Source organism: Phycodurus eques, chromosome 8 (genome assembly GCF_024500275.1).
Source record: "Phycodurus eques isolate BA_2022a chromosome 8, UOR_Pequ_1.1, whole genome shotgun sequence".
Classification (NCBI taxonomy): domain Eukaryota; kingdom Metazoa; phylum Chordata; class Actinopteri; order Syngnathiformes; family Syngnathidae; genus Phycodurus; species Phycodurus eques.
The window spans coordinates 30,743,461-30,767,223 of NC_084532.1; the positions used below are offsets into that span (position 1 = coordinate 30,743,461).

General features: G+C 46.9%; 2 protein-coding genes across 10 annotated transcripts in view; one reads left to right on the top strand and one right to left on the bottom strand.

The window, feature by feature from the left end:
* Positions 1-5,129: 5,129 nt before the first annotated feature.
* Positions 5,130-10,159, bottom strand: tm2d1 (TM2 domain containing 1). The gene is made up of 6 exons (XM_061684610.1): positions 9,998-10,159; positions 9,193-9,266; positions 8,980-9,088; positions 7,702-7,793; positions 7,538-7,611; positions 5,130-5,567 (listed from the first exon to the last, which is right to left on the bottom strand). The coding sequence occupies exons 1-6, from the start codon at positions 10,120-10,122 to the stop codon at positions 5,457-5,459; spliced, it is 585 nt and encodes a 194-aa protein (XP_061540594.1). The 5' UTR covers positions 10,123-10,159; the 3' UTR covers positions 5,130-5,456.
* patj (PATJ crumbs cell polarity complex component) overlaps positions 9,574-23,763 on the top strand; it is a 44,103-nt gene continuing 29,913 nt past the window's right edge. For 6 of the 9 annotated variants that reach the window (XM_061684592.1, XM_061684594.1, XM_061684593.1 and 3 more), the window contains exons 1-10: positions 9,574-9,753; positions 14,496-14,768; positions 19,510-19,632; positions 19,899-20,035; positions 20,749-20,959; positions 21,175-21,303; positions 21,372-21,611; positions 22,204-22,306; positions 22,597-22,685; positions 23,562-23,691. In XM_061684592.1, coding sequence (XP_061540576.1) covers positions 9,589-9,753; positions 14,496-14,768; positions 19,510-19,632; positions 19,899-20,035; positions 20,749-20,959; positions 21,175-21,303; positions 21,372-21,611; positions 22,204-22,306; positions 22,597-22,685; positions 23,562-23,691 — 1,600 coding nt within the window. In that variant the 5' untranslated portion in view covers positions 9,574-9,588. Of the gene's footprint in view, positions 10,419-14,495; positions 14,769-19,509; positions 19,633-19,898; positions 20,036-20,748; positions 20,960-21,174; positions 21,304-21,371; positions 21,612-22,203; positions 22,307-22,596; positions 22,686-23,561; positions 23,692-23,763 lie in introns of all 9 variants that reach the window. The other 3 variants (XM_061684595.1, XM_061684600.1, XM_061684598.1) reach the window with 3 other exon arrangements.

The following is a 23,763-nucleotide window of genomic DNA, read 5'->3' on the forward strand; positions in this document are numbered from 1 at the left end:
TTGGCTCGCTCCGGTCACGTGCCATTCTGCCGTCGTCTCAAACTCTTGAGTTTGTCGGAGATTTGGAAAAGCTTCGACAGGTAACATGAAAGAAAATGGACTTGAACAGTTTCTTCTTTTTCATTAGAACATTCGCTAATCATATGAAGCCATATTGTCCAGATTGTGGGCATTTGTCATTAGGTCAACATGGTATCACGTTTTCCATATACTGTACACATATAATGCAACAAACATTTTTCGGATGTATTTACATTTCATCAAGTTTTGTTATCAGTTTATCGTTTGTGTAAAGAACAAATGTGTGTTTAATTCCAAAATAATCAGTGGTTTGAATCAATTTTGTTGTTGTTGAGGAAACATCCGAGGGTTGACGCTTTCATTCAAAATGAAGAAAAGTCATCAAATGTAATGAGTTATATTACTTTGAGAAAGTCATTGAAATCGTTACACAACTCTTACTTTTTCAGCAGGGTAAATTGTAATTGGAGCCAAGTACATTTCCAAAGTCACCTTCCTAACCACTCTGGAAAAAAAATCCACTTCATGACTGAAACCGAGTACGTTTGAAGTACTATTTAAGTACTTAGTTACGCGTACACAAAGCTCCGCCTTTGGGTGTTTTTCGTCATGTGAGGCGCTCCAACGACCCCCCCAATTGCAACGTAGAAGTGTCCATTGAGCAGATAACCCCCTGGCTTCCTCCCCGCCCCCGCCCCAATTGCAGTGTTGCAGTGTCCATCGACCAGATAACCCCCTTTATTTTCTTTTTTTGCTGCTGTCCTGCAGGAGATCGATCAATGTTGTTTGTGCTGAGCTCAGCCTTATCCTGGACAGACACACATTCATCCAGGTCTATCTGCGTCGATTACCCCCACCCCCTTGGTCCAGCTGGAGTTGACGGGGGGTTGCTTTCAAGGCGAGAAAGTTTGGACTCAAAGTTTGATGAAAGACGGCAACATGCATCCCCTAACTCCCACCCCCGCCCCCAAAAGCCCCAAAGCATGCTGGGAGGCTTCGGTCTTGTAATCCGATCCTAACTCGTTACCGTCTTGAGCAGCTCTAATGCTCGATTACGTCATCATCATCATCATCATCATCATAATGGCCGTGTTGGGAAGCCCTTCCGAGTATCCAAAACGTAGTACCGTATACTGCAGTGTGGTACTAATACCACTGGTGGTACGCTGGCTCCCTCTAGTGACACGCGAAAGAATCAATGAATTAAGTACCACTCAAATTGACAACATTTCTATGTGAACTTCAATCGAAAATATTCGAATGAAGCTTGAAGCTATGCAAGCCTGTTGAAACTTTTTTTTTAAATCAATACAGTACATTTTTTAAAAAGTTTTAAAGTACTTTTTTAAGTGCAGTTCATTTACTTTAAAGTACAATGCGTTGGCATTTAATCTTTGCCAGTTTGCGTTAACATTTCTGTTGGAAATACAAGCGGCAGTCAAAAAGTAATGAGCCCAATTTAATTGAACCTTCTAATAATTGAAAATGTTTCCAGAAATGTGCACGGTTATTTAAAAAAAAAAAAACTTAGTTTAAGCCTGTCCTCTTCCTGTCAGCTATTTTGGAGATGACATCATTGTTGGACGGCCGTCAGGAGTGCGGAGAGCTGTGATCGGGGAGGGAACGAAACATGAAACGTTTTCAAAAGGTTGCAACGTATGCACGGGCAAGTTGCAAGAGGCTACGGCGCGGTCAAAAAGCGGGTGTCCGGGACCAAAGTGTCCGCTTTGAGGGAACGCCGTGACGAGCGAAGGACTGGCAGACCGTCGTCAGTGGTTCATCCCGGAAATAGTGCCAGGATCTTTTTAAACATTTCCCCAAAAATGAAGAATTCAAACTACAAGCTGAACATTTCAGGACAATACAAATCGATTATTAGAAGGGTAAATCAAAAAATGTTGACTGCCTCCCGTACAATTTCTATTTAACGTTTATGTGCAAAACATTTTTAATGGAATTATTGGAGCATTGTTTGAACGTTCCTCTATTCAAGCAAGTGCGTATAATGTTGCAATGTCAATTTTAGGAATAAAACATCTTTCTTGCATTGAATGAATGCTAGCGCTTTATCCTATCGATTCATGGGATACAAATTTCAAACGTAGTTCTGCGTGCATCCGCAGTCACATTTTAGTGCGTGTGAAAAAGATTTCGTGTCATCGATTGGAAGACTTTGGCCTAATACCTTACTGTATTTCAATGTTGTGCTGTTTAATCGTGAACTTTGTATTTGTTGAGGCTGTACTTCCCATCAAACGTTTGAGAAGCGTCGCCCCGTCCAGTACAGCGAGTAGGCAATTTTGTAGCGGCCTCCGTTTCTGCCTGAGTCAACCAAGTCGTCCGCTTCATCAAAATCTCGTTGCGGATACTCGTGAAGGATTCCCAACACGCGCGGTCGCTCGCATGCTCTCGAGTCTTCTTCTTCCTCTTAGACTCAAACTTGTGCCTCAACGACTCCTTTACGGCGGCGGCGCCCCCTGCTGTCCGCTCGCGCGCACTGTCGCGACTTCTTTCCTTCCGAACGACCGCCATATTGTCCCTCAGTGACTTCTTGTCCACACAGGAAGCGTCTCTATGCAACACAAAGACAACACAATAAAGATGATAACGCTACTACGCCCGCGGCGACTCTTCTTCTTCTTCTTACGCACACACATTATTGTTGAAGTACTGTACGCATATTTTGTGGTTGAAGACACACATCATACGAAAAACACTGGCAGGAAAATTGGATGTGCGGCAGGCACCCCCCCCCACCCCCACGGCCCCCGTTGACAAAAGTATTCATAAAGTAATACAATTGTGGTGACGGTGAACTGTTCAAATTTTTCGTAAGGGCCAAAGGAAGGCAGGCCCGGTTAGCCACTAACCCGAGCGACACGAGCCCCGAGTAAATTAAGACGCGGGCGGAGCAGCACTTCGGCTCACCTGCGCTCACTTAACGCTTGATGAAATACGTTCGTCGAGCTACATTTGCCATGGCGCTAGTTGCCCTTTCAGTGGTGCGTGTGATTGAGTAATCATTTCAACAACAACAAAAGTTGCACTCACTCGTTGTTGTGGAGAAAAGTGAACGATTTGTAAACGTAAGGTTGGAGCTTGATGTACAAATGACACATTTGCGTATTATGTTTCTCTCTTACGACTTACACTTATTTCCAAGAACATATTTTCTCTCTAATTCAAATGCAGACGCCATTTAATGCACTCGAAGCACCTCATTGCTGAACACAAATGGAAGGAATGAAGCTTCTTGAACTACTGGATGCTCAAATCGAAAGACACAAAAGGAAAATCCAGATGAAATCTTCCGTCGCTCAATGGGTCTCTTTCAAGCGGGGAAGCTGCACATATTTGCAACAACAACAACAACAACAACTAAAGTTTCACATTTCAACAAACGCCCAATGAATATTATTACAAAGGATAATAGAAAATACTCCCTCCTCTGGCTGATTGGTGTACTGCTCGCTCTCTGTTGGGGGAGGAGCACATTTATTCATGTGGCCCCAGAGAACTTTAGAAACATGTCAAAACCACCTCAACGCAGAAGAAGAAAAGAGGGAAATGGTAGAAAGAGGTCAAGTTGTTGCTACCTTGGCTTTGGGTGTGACCTGACAACAACGCACATTATCATATTTCGATATATTTTTTACAATTCACAGTGCTGTGAGAAAGTTGCCCCACTTTAATCTTTAAGATGATCAAACAAATGTAAATAGACAAATCTAACCCTAGTGAACTTAAAATGCTGTTTTTAAGCGATGATTTCCTTTCTTGTAAGAGCAACTGAAATCAAGTGCAACTGCCAATGAGTCTCTCGCATCCCTGTGGCCGTATTTTTTGGGGAATTCAGCAAAAATGGAGGCTTTTCCGGCCTTTTGAAGGTCACGCCGCTGCATTTCAATCGGGGTCAAGTCCGGACTTTGACTCGGCCACTCCCAAACCTTCATTTTGTTTTTTTTGAAGTTGACTCGCCGTCCTGCTGGAGAACCTCTTGCTGTCACAAGTGGCTCGGCGACACGCAGGCAACCTATCAGAGCAAAGGGGGCGGTCTTAGCCCAATCCGAGACAAAAGCGGGTCAAACAGCAGTCGCCGTCGGAGGGGCCGTTTGTGGACACGCGGACGACAAAACCCAAGTCAAATGGACACTTTGGTACTAAGTCTATGTTAGAGAGTCACTCTGTGGTCGTCAAAATGGACTAAATAGGAGACATTGAAATAGTCAAATAATCTCACACTTTACCAAATGAAATAAATATGCAATTTGTCATTTCATTAGAATTAAATTGTTATAAGCAGATGTAAAATTCTTCATTTTCCAAATTTACAATACAATCAACTGAACATTTGAGATATAAACCAAAAATATACATATAAAATGTCACTTAATAGTAAAATCATTCACTCTTGTATTTTATTTGCAATAAGTATACAATTGAATTCATTGTAAATACACTTATTTATACAAATAAATACAAAGATGTTAAAAGTAGAAAACTATTTACAAGCTTTTTGGGGTATTATTGTAAGACGAATGACTGAATACATTTTATTGAACAAATCAGCGATGTCAACACAACAAATACTTGCATGCAGCCTCCTGCTGCTTTAAATGCTTGGGACCAAACTAAAGAAGGGTGCAGCCCCCCCCCCCCCCCCCCCAACCTGGCATATTTGCTTACATGAAATGTAAGCAAACGTATCGATCAATGTGTCGCCTAATTGACTTTCCAGTGTGAGTGGCGCTACTCGTCACTTCAGACCGCATGCGCTCCTTGAAGCCTCGGCGCCCTTTGCACTGTTGCCATATTAGTCATTTGAAGTGCGAGAGGGCTCTGCATCTTTTTGCACAATTGTCAAAAAATAATAATACAATTGTACCGGCATTACCAGATAACTAGCAACCCTTTATTGCTCAGTGACCGTTTTTTCTGTCTCCAAAGTGTTCTCTGCCAACGGACCGTCTGTTGTCGTACCCGAGCGGCTCCGACGACCGGAGACAAATTCCTCGTGTTTTTTTTTTGGACATACTTGGCAAATAAAGATGATTCTGATTCTGATCATCAACATGACTTTCAAATCATCCGAACAAAACAAAACAAAATTGGCTTTACACTTTCATAATTTATTCATTTCACACAGTCCAAAATGTCCACATTTCTTCTTCACCAAGACTTTTCAAGCTGAGCACAAACAGACATCATGATGACGACGATGGTTTAAATATGAGAGTGATTGACAGGTGTGTCGTGCGAAATGTGTGTGAGGAAGATGAAGGTGGTTAAAGGTTGTCGATATTTAAACCAGAAGTGAGTGTGAACACGCGTGCGTGACTACATGTGGAAACATTGTCTTTTTTTTCAACCAAAGAAAAAGTGCCTTTGACTTTTTGTGTGAGGCTCGAGCGGCCGACTCCGACTCCGGCTCCCCGTCACGGGGAGAGGTGCGGCTTCCTGTACGTGCGCTCGGTGACGGTCAGGCGGCTGAGGCGGGCGCCGTAGTAGTCCACGATGTAGTCGGAGCCGTCCGACGGCCCCACCATCTGGAAACCGAACGAGTTAGTTAGCGCGCTTCTCGACACCCGCCTCGTGGCTAACGTAGCGCAAACGCTAACCACGCGGCGTGCGGCAACTCGTCTTTCCTCATTGAAATGAACGGGAATGCCGTTAATCCCTTCCAGCCTCCCAAAAAACAAAACATTTTGTAATCGTTTTTTTTTTTTTTTTAAACGAGTACACTGGCACTACGGCGACGACGTCATCAGAGAGAATGAAAAGGAATTGAACCATTTTTGTCCCACTTTGCATCAATTGAATGACATGGAACTGCCGCCCACTCAGTATAAGCGCCTCCCTGCTCGTGAAATCTGCCATTTTCGGGGGGGTGGGGGAGAACCCCCCAAAATTCCTGAATAAGCTGGGATATACGGCCAATAAGCATGTTCGAGGTTGCCCCACCCCCAAAAAACAAACAAAATGTCAAACATTGTGAAATAGGCGATTCCTTGGGGGCCGAACTGCAAATATGTGGGGGTCCACTCTAAATAATAGAACTGATTGCTGTTATATAGAATGCCTAATTGTGTCCACGTAGTAGTTGCCGAAAGGGTAGCATTTGTCAGCATTAGCATGAGACTAGCGGACGAAAGGCCATGTGCTTGTTTGAAATCCACAACTTGTAATTCTCTTCGATGTATGAGTCAACTGTAAGGGGGCGTGGCTTTAAATGGCTCCGAGGCCCTTTTTGTCGCCGCTTGTCGTCAGGTGACTTGAGTCGAGCGCCGCATTCAGCGCTCGGAGCGGGCGTGCGGAGAGATGTGCGAGGACGACATCCACGTGTCAATTTGGTCTTATTCGGGAATCGGATTGTGGAAATGGGGCCATTTGGGGAATGGGATCAATTGGTGCGTATACAGTGTTCCCCCGCTAGATCGCGCTTCTCCTATTGCGGATTCACTGCATTGGAGATGCAGTGAATCCATGTTCATATGGCATATTTCGTCATGTCACAAGATTTTGAGTATATGCTGTAATTTTGGGGTGGGGAAAAAAAAATACTTCCTCGATTAAGACGTTAAAACTAACAAAGGAAAAAAATCATGAAAACACGAAGAATAAAACGTACATAGTGTACAGTTCTGTGTATTATCGTATGTTAAAGAGTTCAAAAGGAAAGTACAGTAGAGATTAATAGGAATGTGGGGAAGATTAATAAGAGTCTGAGGAGGTTCACACAGCTTTAAAATCTGTAGAAATCAGAAAAATATGCAGTCGTCACTGTGCGGATTTCACCTATTGCGAGCCGGACCCCTTTCGTGCGCTCACTGTGGGCGTCTCGCCACGCTGCGCTATTTGCGGACCGATGCTGGCCACTCGTGCCAGTGTAGCAGCTGCTCCATTTGCACACTGACTGAGTAGTAGCTGCAACATTTGCACAATCGACATTGTCCCGGATGATCGCACTACTCGTCACTTGAAACCGCATAGATTCCTTGAAGTCTCGGCGCCCTTTGCGCGATGGTCATTGCGCCGGACTCTTGCGATATTAGTCTTTCGAACTGCTCGAAGGCTCTGCATCTTTTTGCACAATTGTCAAAAATTTTTACATTTTATAAAAATGTACCGCCATTACCAGACAACTAGCAACCCTTTACTGCTCTTTTTGTCAATGTCTTTGTGTCTCCAAAGTGTTCTCCGTCAATCGACCGTCTGTTGTCGTACGAGAGCGGCTCCGACGACCGGAGACAAATTCCTCGTGTGTCGTTTTTTTTGGACACACTTGGCAAATAAAAATGATTCTGGTTCTGAATAAGGTCAGAAATTGGAAAGGGTTCGGCATTCGGAGAAGTCTCCATTCATTTCAATAGCGAGAAGGAGCTGAATATTCTGAAGTCGGGAGACTTTCCATTGGGGGCGGAATGCGGAAGGAGTAAAACTACCAAACTGCTCTAAGCCCAGGAAGCGTTCTTCAGCTTGCGGAGGAAGTCCCGCGCTATTGGCCGCCGCCACTGACCTGCACGGCGATGAGGATGAAGTCCACCAGCGTTCCGATGCCGCAGAAGCCCACCGTGCAGAACTTCAGCACGCCTGAGGTAAACGCGGCACCCAGAAAAGACACAAAGCAACAATGGCCACATCTGCGAACGCCAACATTCCTCTTGCTTCGCGCGTGCGTACCGAGCGCGGGATATCCCAGGTAGAAGCGGTCGGCGCCCAGCCAGCCCAGGAAGAGCGACAGCGCCACGGCCACCTTGTACGAGTAGACGCTCCTGAAAGCACGCAAAAACAAACACGTGCGTGCCATTTGGAGACCGCTGAAGTTGGGGCACAACCATTATGGCCAAAATCATCATCACCATTATTGTGATCAATATTGTAATTGCGATTATTTCTCATGTTAGGGAAAATCTGCATTTTTATCGCACTACCTTTCAACAAACAATCTACATTGGACACCAATGCCGTCGTAGGCTTTTATTTTCAAGTTGGCACCGGAGCGCAGTGCCAGGGCTTATTGAAGCCTTAACCATGCCTTCGCCCCCTGGTGGCTGGCTGACTAAATTGCGGGCACTGCTACAAATGTAGCACTTTTCATATGCAGCAGTACCTCCATTTGAAATGTTTAAAAAAAAAAAAAAAAAAAAAAAAAAGCTATCACAGATGATCAGGCTCATTTAATCATGGCAGCCAAAACCGCAATGAAAATTCCATGGATTGTGCTGAAGTCATCAAAAATTGTTACGATCCCACTCGTGCGCCAAACGTTGCAAATGTAAGCTCTGCCACTTTGTTAAAGGGACGACAAAAAATGCCATTGGAAATTTGACACGGCACAGAAAATAGTGTTTTTAACAAGCCTGCCAACGTTGAATGAATTTTTTTTTCTTTTTAAATGATGTAAAATAAGGCTCCAAAATCATGAAATCGGTGGGTTCCATTTAGGGAGGGGGACATTGCGATACATCAATTAAATCAACATTTCTACCCACTCGAGGCTCAATAACGACTCGATTAATCGACAACTAATCAATTAAACTTAATCCATAACTACTTTGATAATTGATTACTCATTGAGACCTTGTTGAACTGAAAATTGTCCACATTTTCTAACAGTAAATATTCTCCGATTTCTGTCGTCCTCCATGAAAGCAGACCGATTATCTTTGTTTCATCAAAATAAGACATTCGGCTTTTACTTTGGAAAACGACGATCAATGTTTTTGCCAATCTTCTGACAGATGTTCCGATCCAAACCAGGAACTGAATCATCACCGATTTGTCAAAGTTTTTCAATAGAAGTATGGAAATGAACAAATGTTTTCTTTATCCGATTCATTGATTAATCAACAGATGAAGCGTTTCCTAAAATGCTGATTAATCGCAGCCCTGCTCCCCACCGTCGCCTTCATGGGAGCCACGAAGACCCCCGGCGTCTTTGCGTGTGCGTGTACTCACACGTTCCTGCAGGGAACGGTTCTATTGAAGCCCACCTCCTCCCCACTGAAGCGAAATTCCGTCCCGTTGGAAAGTCGACAGGTGACGTTTGGAGCTGGAAGACACTCCACTACAAACACACACACACACACACATTAATAACTGGACTCTTCTTCGGTGGTCTCCATGGTGACAAGCTACGATGTAAACACGCAGAGGGGGCGCGGCACCGACCCCACGCGCTGGCATCGCGGCAGTTTTCCGGCTCCTGAGTGCCGTCGTCGATCTTGGGCTCTTTACACAAATACGTGCGTGCCGTCAAGGAGTCGCCAAAGGTCAAGTCACCACAACCTTTTAGTCTACGATATTTAAAAAAAAAAAAAAAATTTGTCCCAAAGCCTCACTTTTCTGCAAACCAAATAAAAAAGGGCACGTTTATTGAGCCATTGACATTGCGTGGTCAAAGAGAGCAAGCCATTTTCAACGCTTTAGATTGGGAAAAAAAGGACAAAAGCCACGTGGGGATTGACTAATCGTTGAGAGGTGGGCAGATTGATTCGGCCCGACTCCAACGAGATATGTATATGCATGTGTGTAGAGACCGCTAAAAGCGGGCTTTTCCTTCGTCGAATGACATGGAAGCCTTTTGAAGTTTACCACCCGGAAGCACGTGTGACGTCACGCCTAGAAACCCTAAATGCAAATGACGGCGTAGGCAAGAGTGAGCGTTTCCCGACACTGTCAAGGACGGCCACGCTAAACTGTGACCGATCCGTTTCAACAGAAGACCAACAGGTTCGGTGCCTTCATTCTAATTGTCAGTCAGCAATTCAAACAAACGTTATTACAGCAATATATGCACACGACGCCTTCCATGTAATACATTCTATGACCGTATTGTGCTGTTCAGTTGACTTTAGCTGCGCGAAAACGTTCAGTTTGAATGATTTTGTCTGATTGTATTCAGCTAAGTGACGTGCTAGCGGTTAGCATTAGCTCCAATTCGTTCTCCGAGCAAAGCGAATCAAGTGAAGGATATTGTCCGAGTCGCAGGTTGTCGCAGCTGTCCTGCGCCTCCGCCGCCGCCGCCCAAAGCCTCCGACGGCACAAGAAAAACAACAAAATTGTCCACGAGCAGCAGCGCAAACGAACCAGCTGCGACATGGCCGCTTCTATGACGACACCAAGCGCCGCCTTCAGGGCTTCACGGGGGGGTGGGAGGAATAACGATTTCCCTCACCACACGCAGGATTTCAAACCACCAGTTGCCGTGTAGCTCGTATGTTTCGTTTCGTGTCGTGGTACAGAGACGGAACCTTTACATCTCGAGTTGAAAAGAAAGAAAGAGAACTCGACACGCCAGGTGGCCTAGTTGCAGGTGACGCACGGTCGCGGTAGTTTCCCTCAGCAAGCGAACGCAGCATTAAAGTGACACTGTCGCCCAAGAGGAGCCTCTTCAAGTAAGTTCACATCCCTTCCGAATCCTCGGACATAACATGCTGTTGCTCTTCACTCCTGTCTGAACGGCGGCTGTGCTGTCCGAGTGAGCTTTCCGCCCGGACGCAACCCAAAACGCGACGTTTTTTGTGGCGCTTGAGATCCGGGAATTAGCATGCTAGCGGCTAGCTGAACTTTTCCGTCGACGTTTGCCACCGTGCCTGTGTCGATTATATTGTTCGCTTGTATTCTTTTGGGTTGTGTTTTGCTCATGTGTCGTGTGGTGTTTTCATGCACCTGCTGCTATGTATGACTCTCTACTTGAAAGTGACCCCGCCCATTTAAAGAACACATTCTATGAAACTTTTTAGACTTGCCTCATTCGACACAACCGTGACCGTTTTATTATCAAGTTCACTATGAAATCTATTGGAGTCCGCCCCGCCCTCATTGACCTATTCCCAGTTTCACTTCCGCGAAAAGTGCATCAAGGTGTGCTTTGTTCGCCTGTGGCTGTCCAAGGCCTGGTACACACATAAGGATTGTTCAAACCTTAACAGATTGTTGATCTGGTACAGAGCCCAAACGTGAAGATAATAAAGCAGGCATTTAACAGTTTTGGTCATACTGTGTGCACCGATAATCTCAACGTCACACACACACACACAAAGATTCTGTTTCATCACCGATCTCGAATTCAGTCTGTCAAGACCGAAATCTTGCGTGATCGAATGTGAAGTAACAAAAACGAAGAAGAAACCCAGTAACAACAGTAACACAAGGCGCAGCATTGAAGAGGACACACGGGAGGAGAGCTTGATGGTGGTTTTGGGACTACATATATATATATATATATATATATATATATATATATATATATACACACACAAACACACACAACCCCAATTCCAATGAAGTTGGGACGTTGTGGTAAACATAAATAAAAACAGAATACAATGATTTGCAAATCACGTTCCACCTATATTTAATTGAATACACGACAAAGACAATGTATTTAATGTTCAAACTGATTAACTTGATTGTTTTTAGCAAATAATCATTACCTTGGAATTTGATGGCTGCAACACGTTCCCAAAAAGCTGGGACAGGGTCGTGTTTACCGCTGTGTTACAAAACCTTTTCTTTGAACAACATTCAATCAACGTTTGGGAACGGAGGACATTAATTGCTGAAGCTTTGTAGGTGGAATTCTTTACCATTCTTGCCCGATGTACAAGCTTCAGCTGTTCAACAGTCCAGGGTCTCCGTTGTCGTATTTTACACTTCATAATGCGCCTACAAAGAGTACCACAGATGCATTATTTTCCTTGAGGATGTTGATGGAAAAGTACAGAGAAGGTCAGAAGGAGCTACATTGTCTCTTTGTAGATCAAGAGAAAGCCTATGACAGAGTACCCAGAGAGGAACTGTGGTACTGCATGCGGAAGTCTGGAGTGGCAAAGAAGTATGTGAGAATAATACAGGACGTGTACGAGGGCAGCAGGACAGTGGTGAGGTGTGCTGTAGGTGTGACAGTTGAATTGAAGGTGGACGTGGGACTGCATCAGGGTTTGGACACGTCCAGAGGAGAAATAGTGAGTATCTTGGTAGAAGGATGAGGAGGATGGAGCTGCCAGGCAAGAGAGCGAGAAGAAGACCAAAGAGAAGGTTGATGGCTGTCGTGAGGGAAGACATGATGGCAGTTGGTGTTGGAGAGGAGGATGCAGGAGATAGGCTTACATGGAAAAGGATGACGCGCTGTGGCGACCCCTAACGGGACAAGCCCAAAGGAAAAGAAGAATGCGCCACACATTTTCAATGGGAGACGGGTCTGGACTGCAGGCGGGCCAGTCTAGTGCCCGCACTCTTTTACTACGAAGCCACGCTGTTGCAACACGTGCACAATGTGGTTTGGCATTGTCTTGCTGAAATAAGCATGAAAAAGCCGTCGCTTGGATGGCAGCGTATGTTTCTCCAAAACCTGTAAGTACCTTTCAGCATGAATGGTGCCTTGACAGATGTGTAAGTGACCCATGCCATTGGCACCGACACATCCCCATACCATCACAGATGCCGGCTTTTGAACTTTGCGTCCATAATAGTCCGGATGGTTCTTTTCCTCTTTGGCCCAGAGGACACGACGTCCACAATTTCCCAAAACAATTTGAAATGTGGACTCGTCGGATCACAGAACACTTTTCCACTTTGCGTCGGTCCATCCTAAATGGGCTCGGGCCCAGAGAAGCCGGCGGCGTTTCTGGGTGTTGTTGATAAATGGCTTTTGCTTCGCATAGTAGAGTTTCAAGTTGCACTTACGGATGGAGCGCCGAAATGTATTTATTGACATTGGTTTTCTGAAGTGTTCCTGAGCCCACGTGGTGATATCCTTTACACATCGATGTCAGTTTTTGATGCAGGGCCGCCTGAGGGATCGAAGGTCACGGGCATTCAATATTGGTTTTCCGTCTTGCCGCTTACATGCAGTGATTTCTCTAGATTCTCTGAACCTTTTGATGATGATATGGACCGTAGATGACGAAATCCCTAAATTCCTTGCAATTGTACGTTGAGGAACATTGTCCTTAAACTGTTCGACTATTTTCTCACGCACTTGTTCACCTCGCCCCATCTTTGGTTGTGAATGACTGAGCAATTGAGGGAAGCAATCATGGCAGCCACCTGTTCCCAATGAGCCTGTTCACCTGTGGGATGTTCCAAACACGCGTTGGATGAGTGTGAGAAAGTTGAGGAATGCTCATTCCTCAACTTTCTCACTCTTTTTTGCCACCTGTGCCAGCTTTTTTGGAACGTGTTGCAGCCATCAAATTCTAAGTTCATGATTATTTGCTCAAAACAATCAAGTTGATCAGTTTGAACATTTAAATATCTTGTCTTTGTAGTATATTCAATTAAATATAGATTGAACATGATTTGCAAATCATTGTATACTGTTTTTATTTATGTTTAACACAATGTCCCAACTTCATTGGAATTGGGGTTGTGTGTCTCTCTATCCATTTCATCCATCCATTTTCAACACCGCTTATCCTGGTTAGGGTCGCGGGATGCTGGAGCCTATCCCAGCTGACTTCGGGCGAAAGGGGGACTACACCCTGAACTGGTCGCCAGTCAGTCGCAGGGCACATATAGACACGGACAACCATGCGCACTCACATAAACACTGAGTGGGAACTGGACCCACGCTGCAACCCAAGTCAGGCGAGTGTACCATTACACCATCAGTGACTCTCTCTCTCTCTCTCTCTCTCTCTATCTATATATATATGGAGACGTTAAATAATCACTCTTGAGGAACCGGGGGGGTCGGTACAATAAAGACTTTGGAAAAGACTCCTTGCCGTCTGGTGAACCCACTTTTAAACAAAATACGACAGCAGGTCGGACGCGTTTGTTGTTTGTCAGTCAGGTCGCTTCATGATTGGCCACATTCCGTTTCACATCACAATTCACCGAATCATGACTGTGGAGGCGTCAGAGTTTGCTCCACGTTTAATATGTAAGATGTAAGATTATCGGCCCCGACCCGTTTGGGGCCCGACTTTCGAGACAAATCCACTCTTAACGTGCCTTAGACGTGGGGAAGCGGCAAAAAAATGCCCCGATTGTCTTTGTGTGTACCAGGCCTACCTAAGCAGTGTTGCTAATTGCTAAGCTAACAGTCCAAGTTTTAAATGTGGAAGTGCTTGTGTTGACCTCCATCTGGAGTGTTGGCGTGTGTGACGTGACCAATGGTCTACTAAGTGATTTCTGTCATCTAGTGGTGGAAGAAGTGTGCTGTTACAACCCCAAACCGATCACCTATTCAAGCGCAAACGTGAATAATTTTCCTCAAAACAAAGGAAAAACGTATTCTTTTTGAAAATTAATCAAGGGGCCTCTCAGCGTGTGGGCCACCAGTTGCCCAGCCCTAATGTATATCCTGTAGCAATGTTGTGATTTCCATGTGCTGCTGCTTGAAAATGGAGGATCTTCCGCCAGCCTAGCTGCCAAATCACGGGAAGGATTATGTAAAGGTCACCGAAGAAGCGGTTGTTGTATGACGATCTTGGTCCTCATCACGTCGGCGTTTTGTTCCACAGCGAAGAGGGATGTTGTACGACGCCGGGGCAGGTAACGTTCGCCCGCCAGGCGCCGCCGTCTGTCCGGCTCACGCGCTCCCCGTGCCCGCAGTGTCGACCGACGAGCGGCGACGGGCGGCGGCGGCGCTGGAGCGGCTGCGGGCCAAGCTGGCCGAGAAGGAGGAGTGGCGGCGGCACGGCGAGCGCGTGGCGGCGCTCAAGGACACGCTGGACAGTCCGCTCTTCGCGCACGTCCTCGCACTGCAGCGTGCCGTCGCGCAGCTCAGGAAACAGGTAATGCACTCGTGCACGCACCTAGCGCCCGTGTGTATGACACATGGAGAGTGGGTATGTGTGTGTGTGTATGAGAGAGCCGGTGTGTTTGAGTGAATGTGCGCGTGTGTGTGTGTGTGAGAGAGAGAGAGAGAGAGAGAGACACAGAGTAAGCTTCTGTAATATTTGTCATTTTTTTCAGCAGATACAGAATAAATGCCTGTGATTTGTTGTCTGTCTGCATGAGTTGCTGCACCAATTGTTTTCAGCTATCCATTGCCTAAAGTAGTGCGACACCGATGCTACTTTCTGTAGCCCGTCTATGGCGTTTTGCATTGTTTGTTAGCATTAAGCTAAACGTGTATCTCAAATCGTCTTTGCGCCAGTGTGACCCGATGGTGGCCGGATGTTGTCAAGTGCGCTGCTGCCATCTAGTGGCTGGCATCTGAAGCGTACTCTTATCTCAAGGCACCACTGTATGATGTAAATACGCTACATGAGATTTGCACGCAATAACTATCAGTGTTGGGAAATTTCATATTCTACCCAACCTAGTTCAAAGTTCACTTCACCGTTCCAAAATTGAACTACTTCATCATTTCTTTTTTTTTTTTTTTTTTTTCCCCCTCTCGTACGTACGGTGAGGCGCGTTTGTTTGAGTGTTTGTCAGCAGTGTTGCCACAACAAAAGCATTATCTTAACCGTACCCATCACTTGGTCATGTACACCTCACAAGTTACAGAATGTCGTCATCAACATGAAGCAATAACTTCAATATTCGTGGAGTTGAAGCCACATGAAATCACCAACTTGGTGTAGACTTGATATGCCGACACAGTACAGTAAGTAGCTAAATGTAAGCGGGGAAAGCGGGGAAGCACTTAGTCCGTGACGTCAGCTGTGCAGCACGTTCAACCAGCTTACAGTCGGTCCAAATTTCGGTAATGGCGGGCTTCATATTGTAAACGGCGCCAAGGTCACCCACGACGGCTGTTGACCGCTCGACCTGCGGAGGCGTCGGCGGCGCTTTATATTACGCACGACCGATCGCTCACGTTTTAATGTCCACGTTGAGGAACGGCTCGGTCACCCAGACGATCGGTCGGCCGAGTACACGCCGTGAGAAGAAAGGTCGCCGGTGCGCTACCTGCAAGAAATCGATTGGTTTCCACACTCGCTCGCTAATTGACCGCAACGCGTGCATGTGTGCGTGAGAGAGGGTGTGTGTGTGTTAATGTGTGAGTGTGTTGTATGCTCCTCCTTTCTTCCTTGCTTTCTTCCCTTCTCCCTCCTCTTTGTCTTCCTTCTTTTCTCCATTCCTCCTCCTCCATCTCGTCTTCCTCCCATACCTCCTCTTTCTCATTGGTCCCCTGTTCCTGTCGTCTTCTTCCTCCTCTTCTGCTACTGCTCGAACTCTTCCTTTCCTTTCATTGACTCTTCTCCCTTCTCCTGCTCTTCCTTTCTGTTCCTCACTTTTCCTTTTCCTCCCCTTTTTTGAGGAATGTAGTAGTGCCTCGGTATATTTGAAATATTGCAAAAAGAGGCTTCAAGCTGATAAACGCCACTCCCAGCTGCAGTTTACTCTAAAACTAAATCTTGTGCATTTTAAACAAGCATGGAGTTTAGCCTTTAGTCTGCTAGCTTCAGGCTAATGCTAACACATAATGGGAAAAGCATTTTTATATAGATACACATCCTTGAAGCAACTGCTATTTGAACACAAACAGTGTGACAAACACTCTTCTTCTTTTTTTCAGTCTTTTTACTTCTATTTGATTATGTCATTACTGTATGTTTTTATAAAGGGCGATATTATTGAGGGCTATTTTCCTGAGTGAAAAAACAGATTACTTACTAGTTTCTGTTGCTTTTTGTCTGGGGGTGGATGCTGGAACAGTTTAATGGTGCGTCAAATTCATGCCAATGACAACATGTGATTTGAGATACGGGTGACTTGACTTACGAGTGTGCTGACGGAAAATTTTAAACCCGTATTTCAAGGCGCTAGTGTATACAAGTCATTTTCATATCATTTAATCAATAACGGTGAAAACATAGACAGCTTCATAAAAATTATGTGAGTTGTGTTACCCTCCAACAAAGTACATAAATCATCCAAACTACTTATAACAGCAATTTTTTTGCTGTCCGCTATGGTGTGAATACAAAATGGGCGGCTCCTCACAGATCCCTCTGGTGTATTGCAACAACATCGTGACATTCACGCTAAAGACGGAGAAAAATCCGATATATCCAAAACGTCATTAGCATCTTCACGAAACATGTCGCAAATCATCAAACTTCATTTGGGACACCCAACCGGAAAGACATTTTGGCATTCAAAATTTGAAAAACTGAGGAACGATGACCTTTTGATGGGTAACAAGTGTCAATAATTCAAATACTCATATCAGTCAAACTAATTGATTTTCAAAAGGAAATTCAGTGGGACATGTCTTTACCATTATTGTTGAAATTATATAAGAATCAGAGTCATCTTTATTTGGCCAAGTATGTCAAAAAAAAAGAACACACAAGGAATTTGTCTCCGGTCGTTGGAGCCGCTCTCGTACGACAACAGACTGTCAATTGACAGAGAACGCTTTGGAGACATAAAGACATAAAGACATTGACAAAAAGAAAAAAACAGTCACCTAGCAGTAAAGGGTTGCCAGTTATCTGGTAATGCCGGTACATTTGTTCTTTTTTTGACAATTGTGCAAAAAGATGCAGAGTCCTCTAGCACGTCGAGCGGTTCGAATGACTAATATTGCAACAGTCCGGTGCAAAGACCATTTTGCAAAGGGCGCCGAGACTTCAAGGAGTGGATGCGGTTTAAAGTGACGAGTTGTGCGATAATCTGGGACAATGTCGATTGTGCGAATGTTGCAGATGCTACTCAGGCACATGATTGGCCAGTATTGGTCAACAACAGCTATGCAAACAGTGCAGCGTGGTGAGACTACAACAGCGAGTGCACGAGTAATGTATAATTGGCCCCACAGAAATGTGACAACAAACGCAAGACAAGAAAATTGCCAGCATGTTACAATGGAATTGTAAATTAGCTGTTGAAGAAGTTGATGGCAAGAGGGAAGAAGCTTTTGGAATGTCCGCTAGTTCAAGTTTGCATTGTTCGTTAGCGCCTACCTGAGGGAAGGAGCCGGAAGAGCCGGTGAATGTGGAGGGTCAGAGAGGATTTTGCACGCCCTTGTCTTAGTTCTGGCAGCGTGCAAGTCCTCAAGGGTGGGTAGGGGGGTACCGACAATCTTTTCAGCAGTTTTGATTGTCCGTCGCAGTCGGAGTTTGTCGTTTTTTGTAGCAGCACCGAACCAGACTGTGATGGAAGAACACAGAACTGATTCGATGACCGCTGTTTAGAACTGCCTCGGCCGCTCCCGCGGTAGGCCGTGCTTCCTCAGAAGCCGCAGGAAGTACATCCTCCGCTGGGCCTTTTTGAGGACGGAGTTGATGTCGGTCGCCCACTTCAGGTCCTGAGAGATTGTGATTCCCAGGAACGGTTGACACGAGGCGGCTGGACAACGTGAGGGGCAGCTGTGGCGAAGGATGCCTCCTGAAGTCCACGATCATCTCTCCAGTCTTGAGCGCGTTGAGCTCCAGGTTGCGTCGGCCGCACCGCAGCTTCCTGTCGATACGCAGACTCGTCACCGTCTTTGATGAGGCCGATGAGAGTGGTGTCATCTGCAAACTTCGGGAGTTTGACAGCCGGATGCATTGAGGTGCAGTCATTCGTGTAGAGAGAGAAGAGCAGCAGAGAGAGGACGCATCCTTGGGGCGCACCGGTGCTGTTGGTGCGTGTAGATGAGGTGGTTTCCCCCAGCCTCACCTGCTGCGTCTTGCCCGTCAGAAAGCTGTAAATCCACTGGCAGATGGCAGGCGAGACGCTGATCTGGAGAAGCTTGGAGGAAAGGAGTTCGGGGATGATGGTGTCGAACGCAGAGCTGAAGTCCACGAACAGTATCCTCTCATAGGTCCCAGTGCCGTCGAGGTGTTCTTGGATCATCCGCGGACCTGTTTGCTCGGTAGGCAAACTGGAGGGGGTCCAGCGGGGGACCTGTGACGCTCTTGAGGTGGTCCGGCACGAGACGTTCAAAAGACTTCATGACCGCAGATGTCAAGGCGACAGGCCTGTAGTCATTCAGACCCGAGATTGCAGGTTTCTTGGGGACTGCGATGATGGTGGACTCCAAACTCTGCGGCGATCACTTCCAACCGGCGTGTTTTGAGAAAGCATCGGATCCACAGGTGTCGTTAGGCAGAGGCCGAAAGCGGCCGCGGCGCCGACCATTTGTCCTACGGCCGTGATGTGCGTCGGAAAAATCTCATTTTTAGCTAAACTATGCTGGAAGTTACGTGCATGTATCACATAACATATAAACAAGGCAAATATGAATTTTAACTGACCCCATAACATCTTTGTCATCTGACCTTTAAGTTTGGCAGTGAACTGTTATTGAATGTGCGAAATGACTTTGTTGGTACACACACCTCTTCCCAGAAACGGAGCTAGGATGTGACCGTGTCCGTATATTCACCAGGCTGCCAGTTGAATTTTCAAAGAAGTTCTATCTTTGCTTCATTGGTCCACTTTTTCACTGTTTTCACTGTAGACTTGGCGCATTTAAGTTCTTCCCTGTATGTTGGTATTAAGTGAATTAAGCAGTGAGCAGACGAGCCCAGGGCTGCATGAGCCGTGTATCCTTCCATAGCACCAAACTCTTCTTCTTCTCATCGTTTCCAGTTGAGCGCGACGACGCCGGAACGCGGCGGCGACTTCACGTTTTCCGCAAATGGCGACCTGATGCTGAGCTCGGTCGCACCCTCGCCTGACCACCTTCAGCGGTGGATCACGGCGGCGGCCGCGGTGAGTATGATGCAAACCTTTGACGTGTGCGTGCGGTCAACGCAACACGTGTGTGTTTGTCTGACTATCTGTGTGGTTGTGTGGTTGTGTCTTTGTCTGTGTGTTAATATGTGTGTATTGTTGTTTATATGTGTGAATGCGTGCATGCGGGTTTTTGTGTGTGTTTGTGTGCGTCTGGTGGTGTTTGTGCATGGTTTGAGTTTTTGAGTGCTTGTGTGTGTGTCTGTGCGTGTGTGCATGTGTGCGTGTTTGGGGTCCAACGTCAGGGTCGCCCCACGACGCACGTGCGTCTGACTCGCCCCCCGTCGGGCGGCCTGGGCTTCAGCGTGGTGGGCCTTCATCCAGGAAGCAGCAGTGACGAGGTCTTCATCAAACACATCCAGCCCGGAGGCGTCGCTCACAGGTGACGTTCGCCGGCCAATCGGGTGGGGTCCTTTGCTCAAACGGGGACTCCGCTCCACGAGACGCCGTGTCTCAATTCGACGCTTGGTTTAAATTCCATCACCTCCCCTCAAATAGACGCCTCCCTTTTCTCATCGCGTTAGGATAAACGTCCACTAGATCGTAGTCCGGCACGGTGGGGGACTGGGTAGCACATGTGCCTCACAGTTCTGAGGTTGCGGGTTCAAATCTGGCCTCGTCTGTGTGGAGTTTGGATGTTCTTCCCGTGCCTGCGTGGGTTTTCTCCGGGTACTCTGGTTTCCTCCCACATTGCAAAAACGTATAAGGCGGGCTGATTGAAGACTTGAAATTGTCCGTAGGTGACAATGTGAGTGCAAATAGTTGTTTGTCTGTCTATTTGTCCCCTGTGATTGGCTGGCGACCAGTTCAGGGTGTACCCCAAGTTTTTCAATTTATGCCCAGAAAGTTGCGAATGATGGTCCATTAATTAAATAATCCACTTGAATCCCTTATTTTTGACTGTGAGAGATTTTAGAAAACCAAAATAACTTAACACGACCAGTCTTTTCGGGGCTTTCTTGTCAACGATGTCAGCCGTTGAGCCTCCCTCGTTTATTTTTGTTTCTTTTTTTAACAACCGACCCCAAAAACGTATTGGCAGTATAACTCAAATTTTTGGGGTTTAATATTTTTTTCAAAATTTGGCATTGGCAGGGATGGGCATCTCCAGGCATGGGATCAGATCCTGGTGATAAACGGGCGCCCTCTGGAGGCGGGCATGAGTCAGTGTCAGGCACTTGCTTTGCTGCAGCAGCCCGGCCGCACGGTGGAGATGGTGGTCGCCAGAGACCGCCCTCCTGGGGAAGCGCCACCAAAACCATTATCATCATCGTCACCACACGCCGCCACTGATGACATCAACACGGTAAGCCACGTGAACGTCACAAATCAACAGCAAAGACCTGCTCGCCATTTCATCTCTCAGCAAATAGAATTCAATACACGTCCAATTTTTGCCGATTTGTATCAGGCGATGAAATCGGTCAGCCCCTGTAACAATAGCAGAAGTGATACGAAGCCGTCTTGAGGGCTGCGGTGCTCGAACATGTTGGAGACTTTCCCTTTGTGACCTCCTCCAAGGCTATGTGGGGCCACGTGGAGGAGATCCAGCTGACCAACGACGGCTCGGGTTTCGGCTTCGGCATCGTGGGCGGCAAGACGGCCGGCGTGGTGGTCCGCACCCTCGTCAGGGGGAGCGTGGCCGACAGGGTACGCAAGCGACGAACGCTCCTTTACTCTTCCGCCCCTCGCTTCTGCTCACGCTGGGGTCCAATCAGGACGGGCGTCTCCGCACGGGCGACCACATCCTTCGTATCGGGGACACGCCCACTGACGGACTCAGCAGCGACGAGGTCGTCGAGGTGCTGCGGGGGTGCGGGAGTCACGTAACCGTGCTGGTCGCCAGGGACCCGTGCGGTCAGAGGACGCGAGCCCCACCGCCACCCGATTCCGCTCCCGTATCGGCGGTGCCCGTGTCCGCCACGCCCCCGCGGCCCCAGCGTCCGCCCAGTAAGATGGTGAGCAGACATGACGTAACTACTTCTGGCTTCCTGACTCCTGCTCCCTACTTCCCCACTCCTACTTCCGACCTCAACGGTGAGCAGACATGACTTCCGACTTCCGGTTTCCTGGCTTTTGCTTCCGAGTGCTAGCTTCCTCGTTCCTACCGCCTCCTTCCTAGTAGGAGGCACAACGCTGCTTCCTACTTCCTACTTCCTGCTCCATACATCCTGCTTCCTACTTCCTCATCCACATTCCTACTTGCAGCTTCCTGACTCCTGCTTCCTCATTCCCACTCCCCACTTCCGGTTTCCTACCTCCTACCGCCTGGTGAGCAGGCATTATTTCCTGCTTCCAACTTCCCGCATCCTTATTCCTACTTCCCGTTCCTGCCCCCTGCTTCATACTTCCTGGTGCCTACTTTCTCATTCCTACTTCCCACTTTCTGGTGAAAGGGCATGACATGTTGCTTCCTCCATTCTTGTTCTTCCTTCCTCGTTCTCTTTCTTACTTCCTACTGGTTCTGTCTTTTTTCCTGCTTCCTACTATTGGGTGCCTCTTTCCTGCTACTTGCTGCCTACTTCCTACTTCCTGTTTTGTTTGTTTCAGCCCAACCTGGACGGCTACGAGATCCACGAGGTTCTGCTCACCAAGAAAGATGGACAAAGCCTCGGAATCTCAATTGTTGGACACAACCCCCTTAGCAGTCAAGGTAGACCACCTAGCCACATGTCCTCCTACACCTCCCTCCCTCTTCTTCTTCCAAGAAAAGCACCTGTACATTTACCACTATAAATCATGCAATATAAGTTCTGTACTAGAGAACCCCGTTTCAAGTTGGCGAGCTAGCCAGGAGGAATAGGAAGATCTTGTTGTTGTTCATTTTTTCTTCTTTTCTTTTCTTTTCTTTCTTGAGCTAAGATTGAGGTTTTCTGTGCTAGCATTGCTAACATTAGCATCCAGGTCCATCTCTTCGTGACGGTGTTGTCCTCCTGCGCACAGATGCGGTGGGCGTGTTCATCAAGCACGTGGTCCCGGGCAGTGCCGCCCATCACAGCGGGAACATCAGAGTTCAAGACAGACTCATTGGCGTAAGAAGACCGCCATGGGAAAGCACTACTTTTGCCAAAATGAAACTCCTCAACACACTTCAACATAGTTGGTCGGTGCCAAAGTCCACTAAAATTCCGTTTTAGTGAATGGGGAGTCGTGAATGGGTGAATGAGTCCAAATACAGCGACTGCGCTCAGAATCATTCACTCAGTGCCGACTTCAGAATCACGATACATTGGCGCCTTGGCGTACAAGTTTATTTCATTTGTGACCACGCTTGGGACTCTAAACAGTCAATCTCAAATCATCTTTCTGCATTGAAATGAATGGAAATGCAATTAATTCGTTCCAGTCCTCCCCCCCTGAAAAAAACACCAAATTTCATTTGTTAACGTTTTCCAGAATATAAATTGTACTCAACAGTACTATACCAGATAAAATCACAGTACTAACATGTGTTCTCCACAAAAGCTGCAAACGTGGTAAAAGCAAGCACAAAACACATGTACCTAATGTTTTGTCCTTCTTCTGTGGGTTCTATTGCCGTCTGTCAAAGCAGCTGAACGGTTGCCACTAACTGGTTGTGTCCTTCCATTGCAAGAAAACCAGTGCGAACTGATGGTGGCTGGATGTTGTGAAGTATGCTGCCGCAATCTAGAGGTGGTGGTCTGAAGCGCAGTCGTACCTCAAATTTGCGCTCATATCTCAAGACCCAAAAGACGGCTCGTATTTGGAAAAACTCCGAAATCAAGGCGCTTGTATTTCAAGGCAGCCGTGTCGTCGGCACACATTCCGACAAAATGTCCGAGTCGCTATATAGGACGTTAGCTCGCGAGTCGGGATCACTCCCGACTCGTCCCGCGCGAGGGTCAGAAGCGGCGAGGTGACGCCGCCTCTGTCTTGTCATCGTTCAGCTGGACGGCGTCAGCCTGCACGGTCTGAGCAACCGGGAAGTCGTCGACGTCATGAAGCAGACAGGACGCACCGTCGTCCTCACGCTCGTCCGCAAGAAGAACGCCACCGGGGAACGGCCCCTGGACAGAGGTATCCAGGGGAAGTGTACGCGCTTGCGTGTTATTTTGGGTTTGTTTTTGTGTGTGTTACCGTGTGTATGTG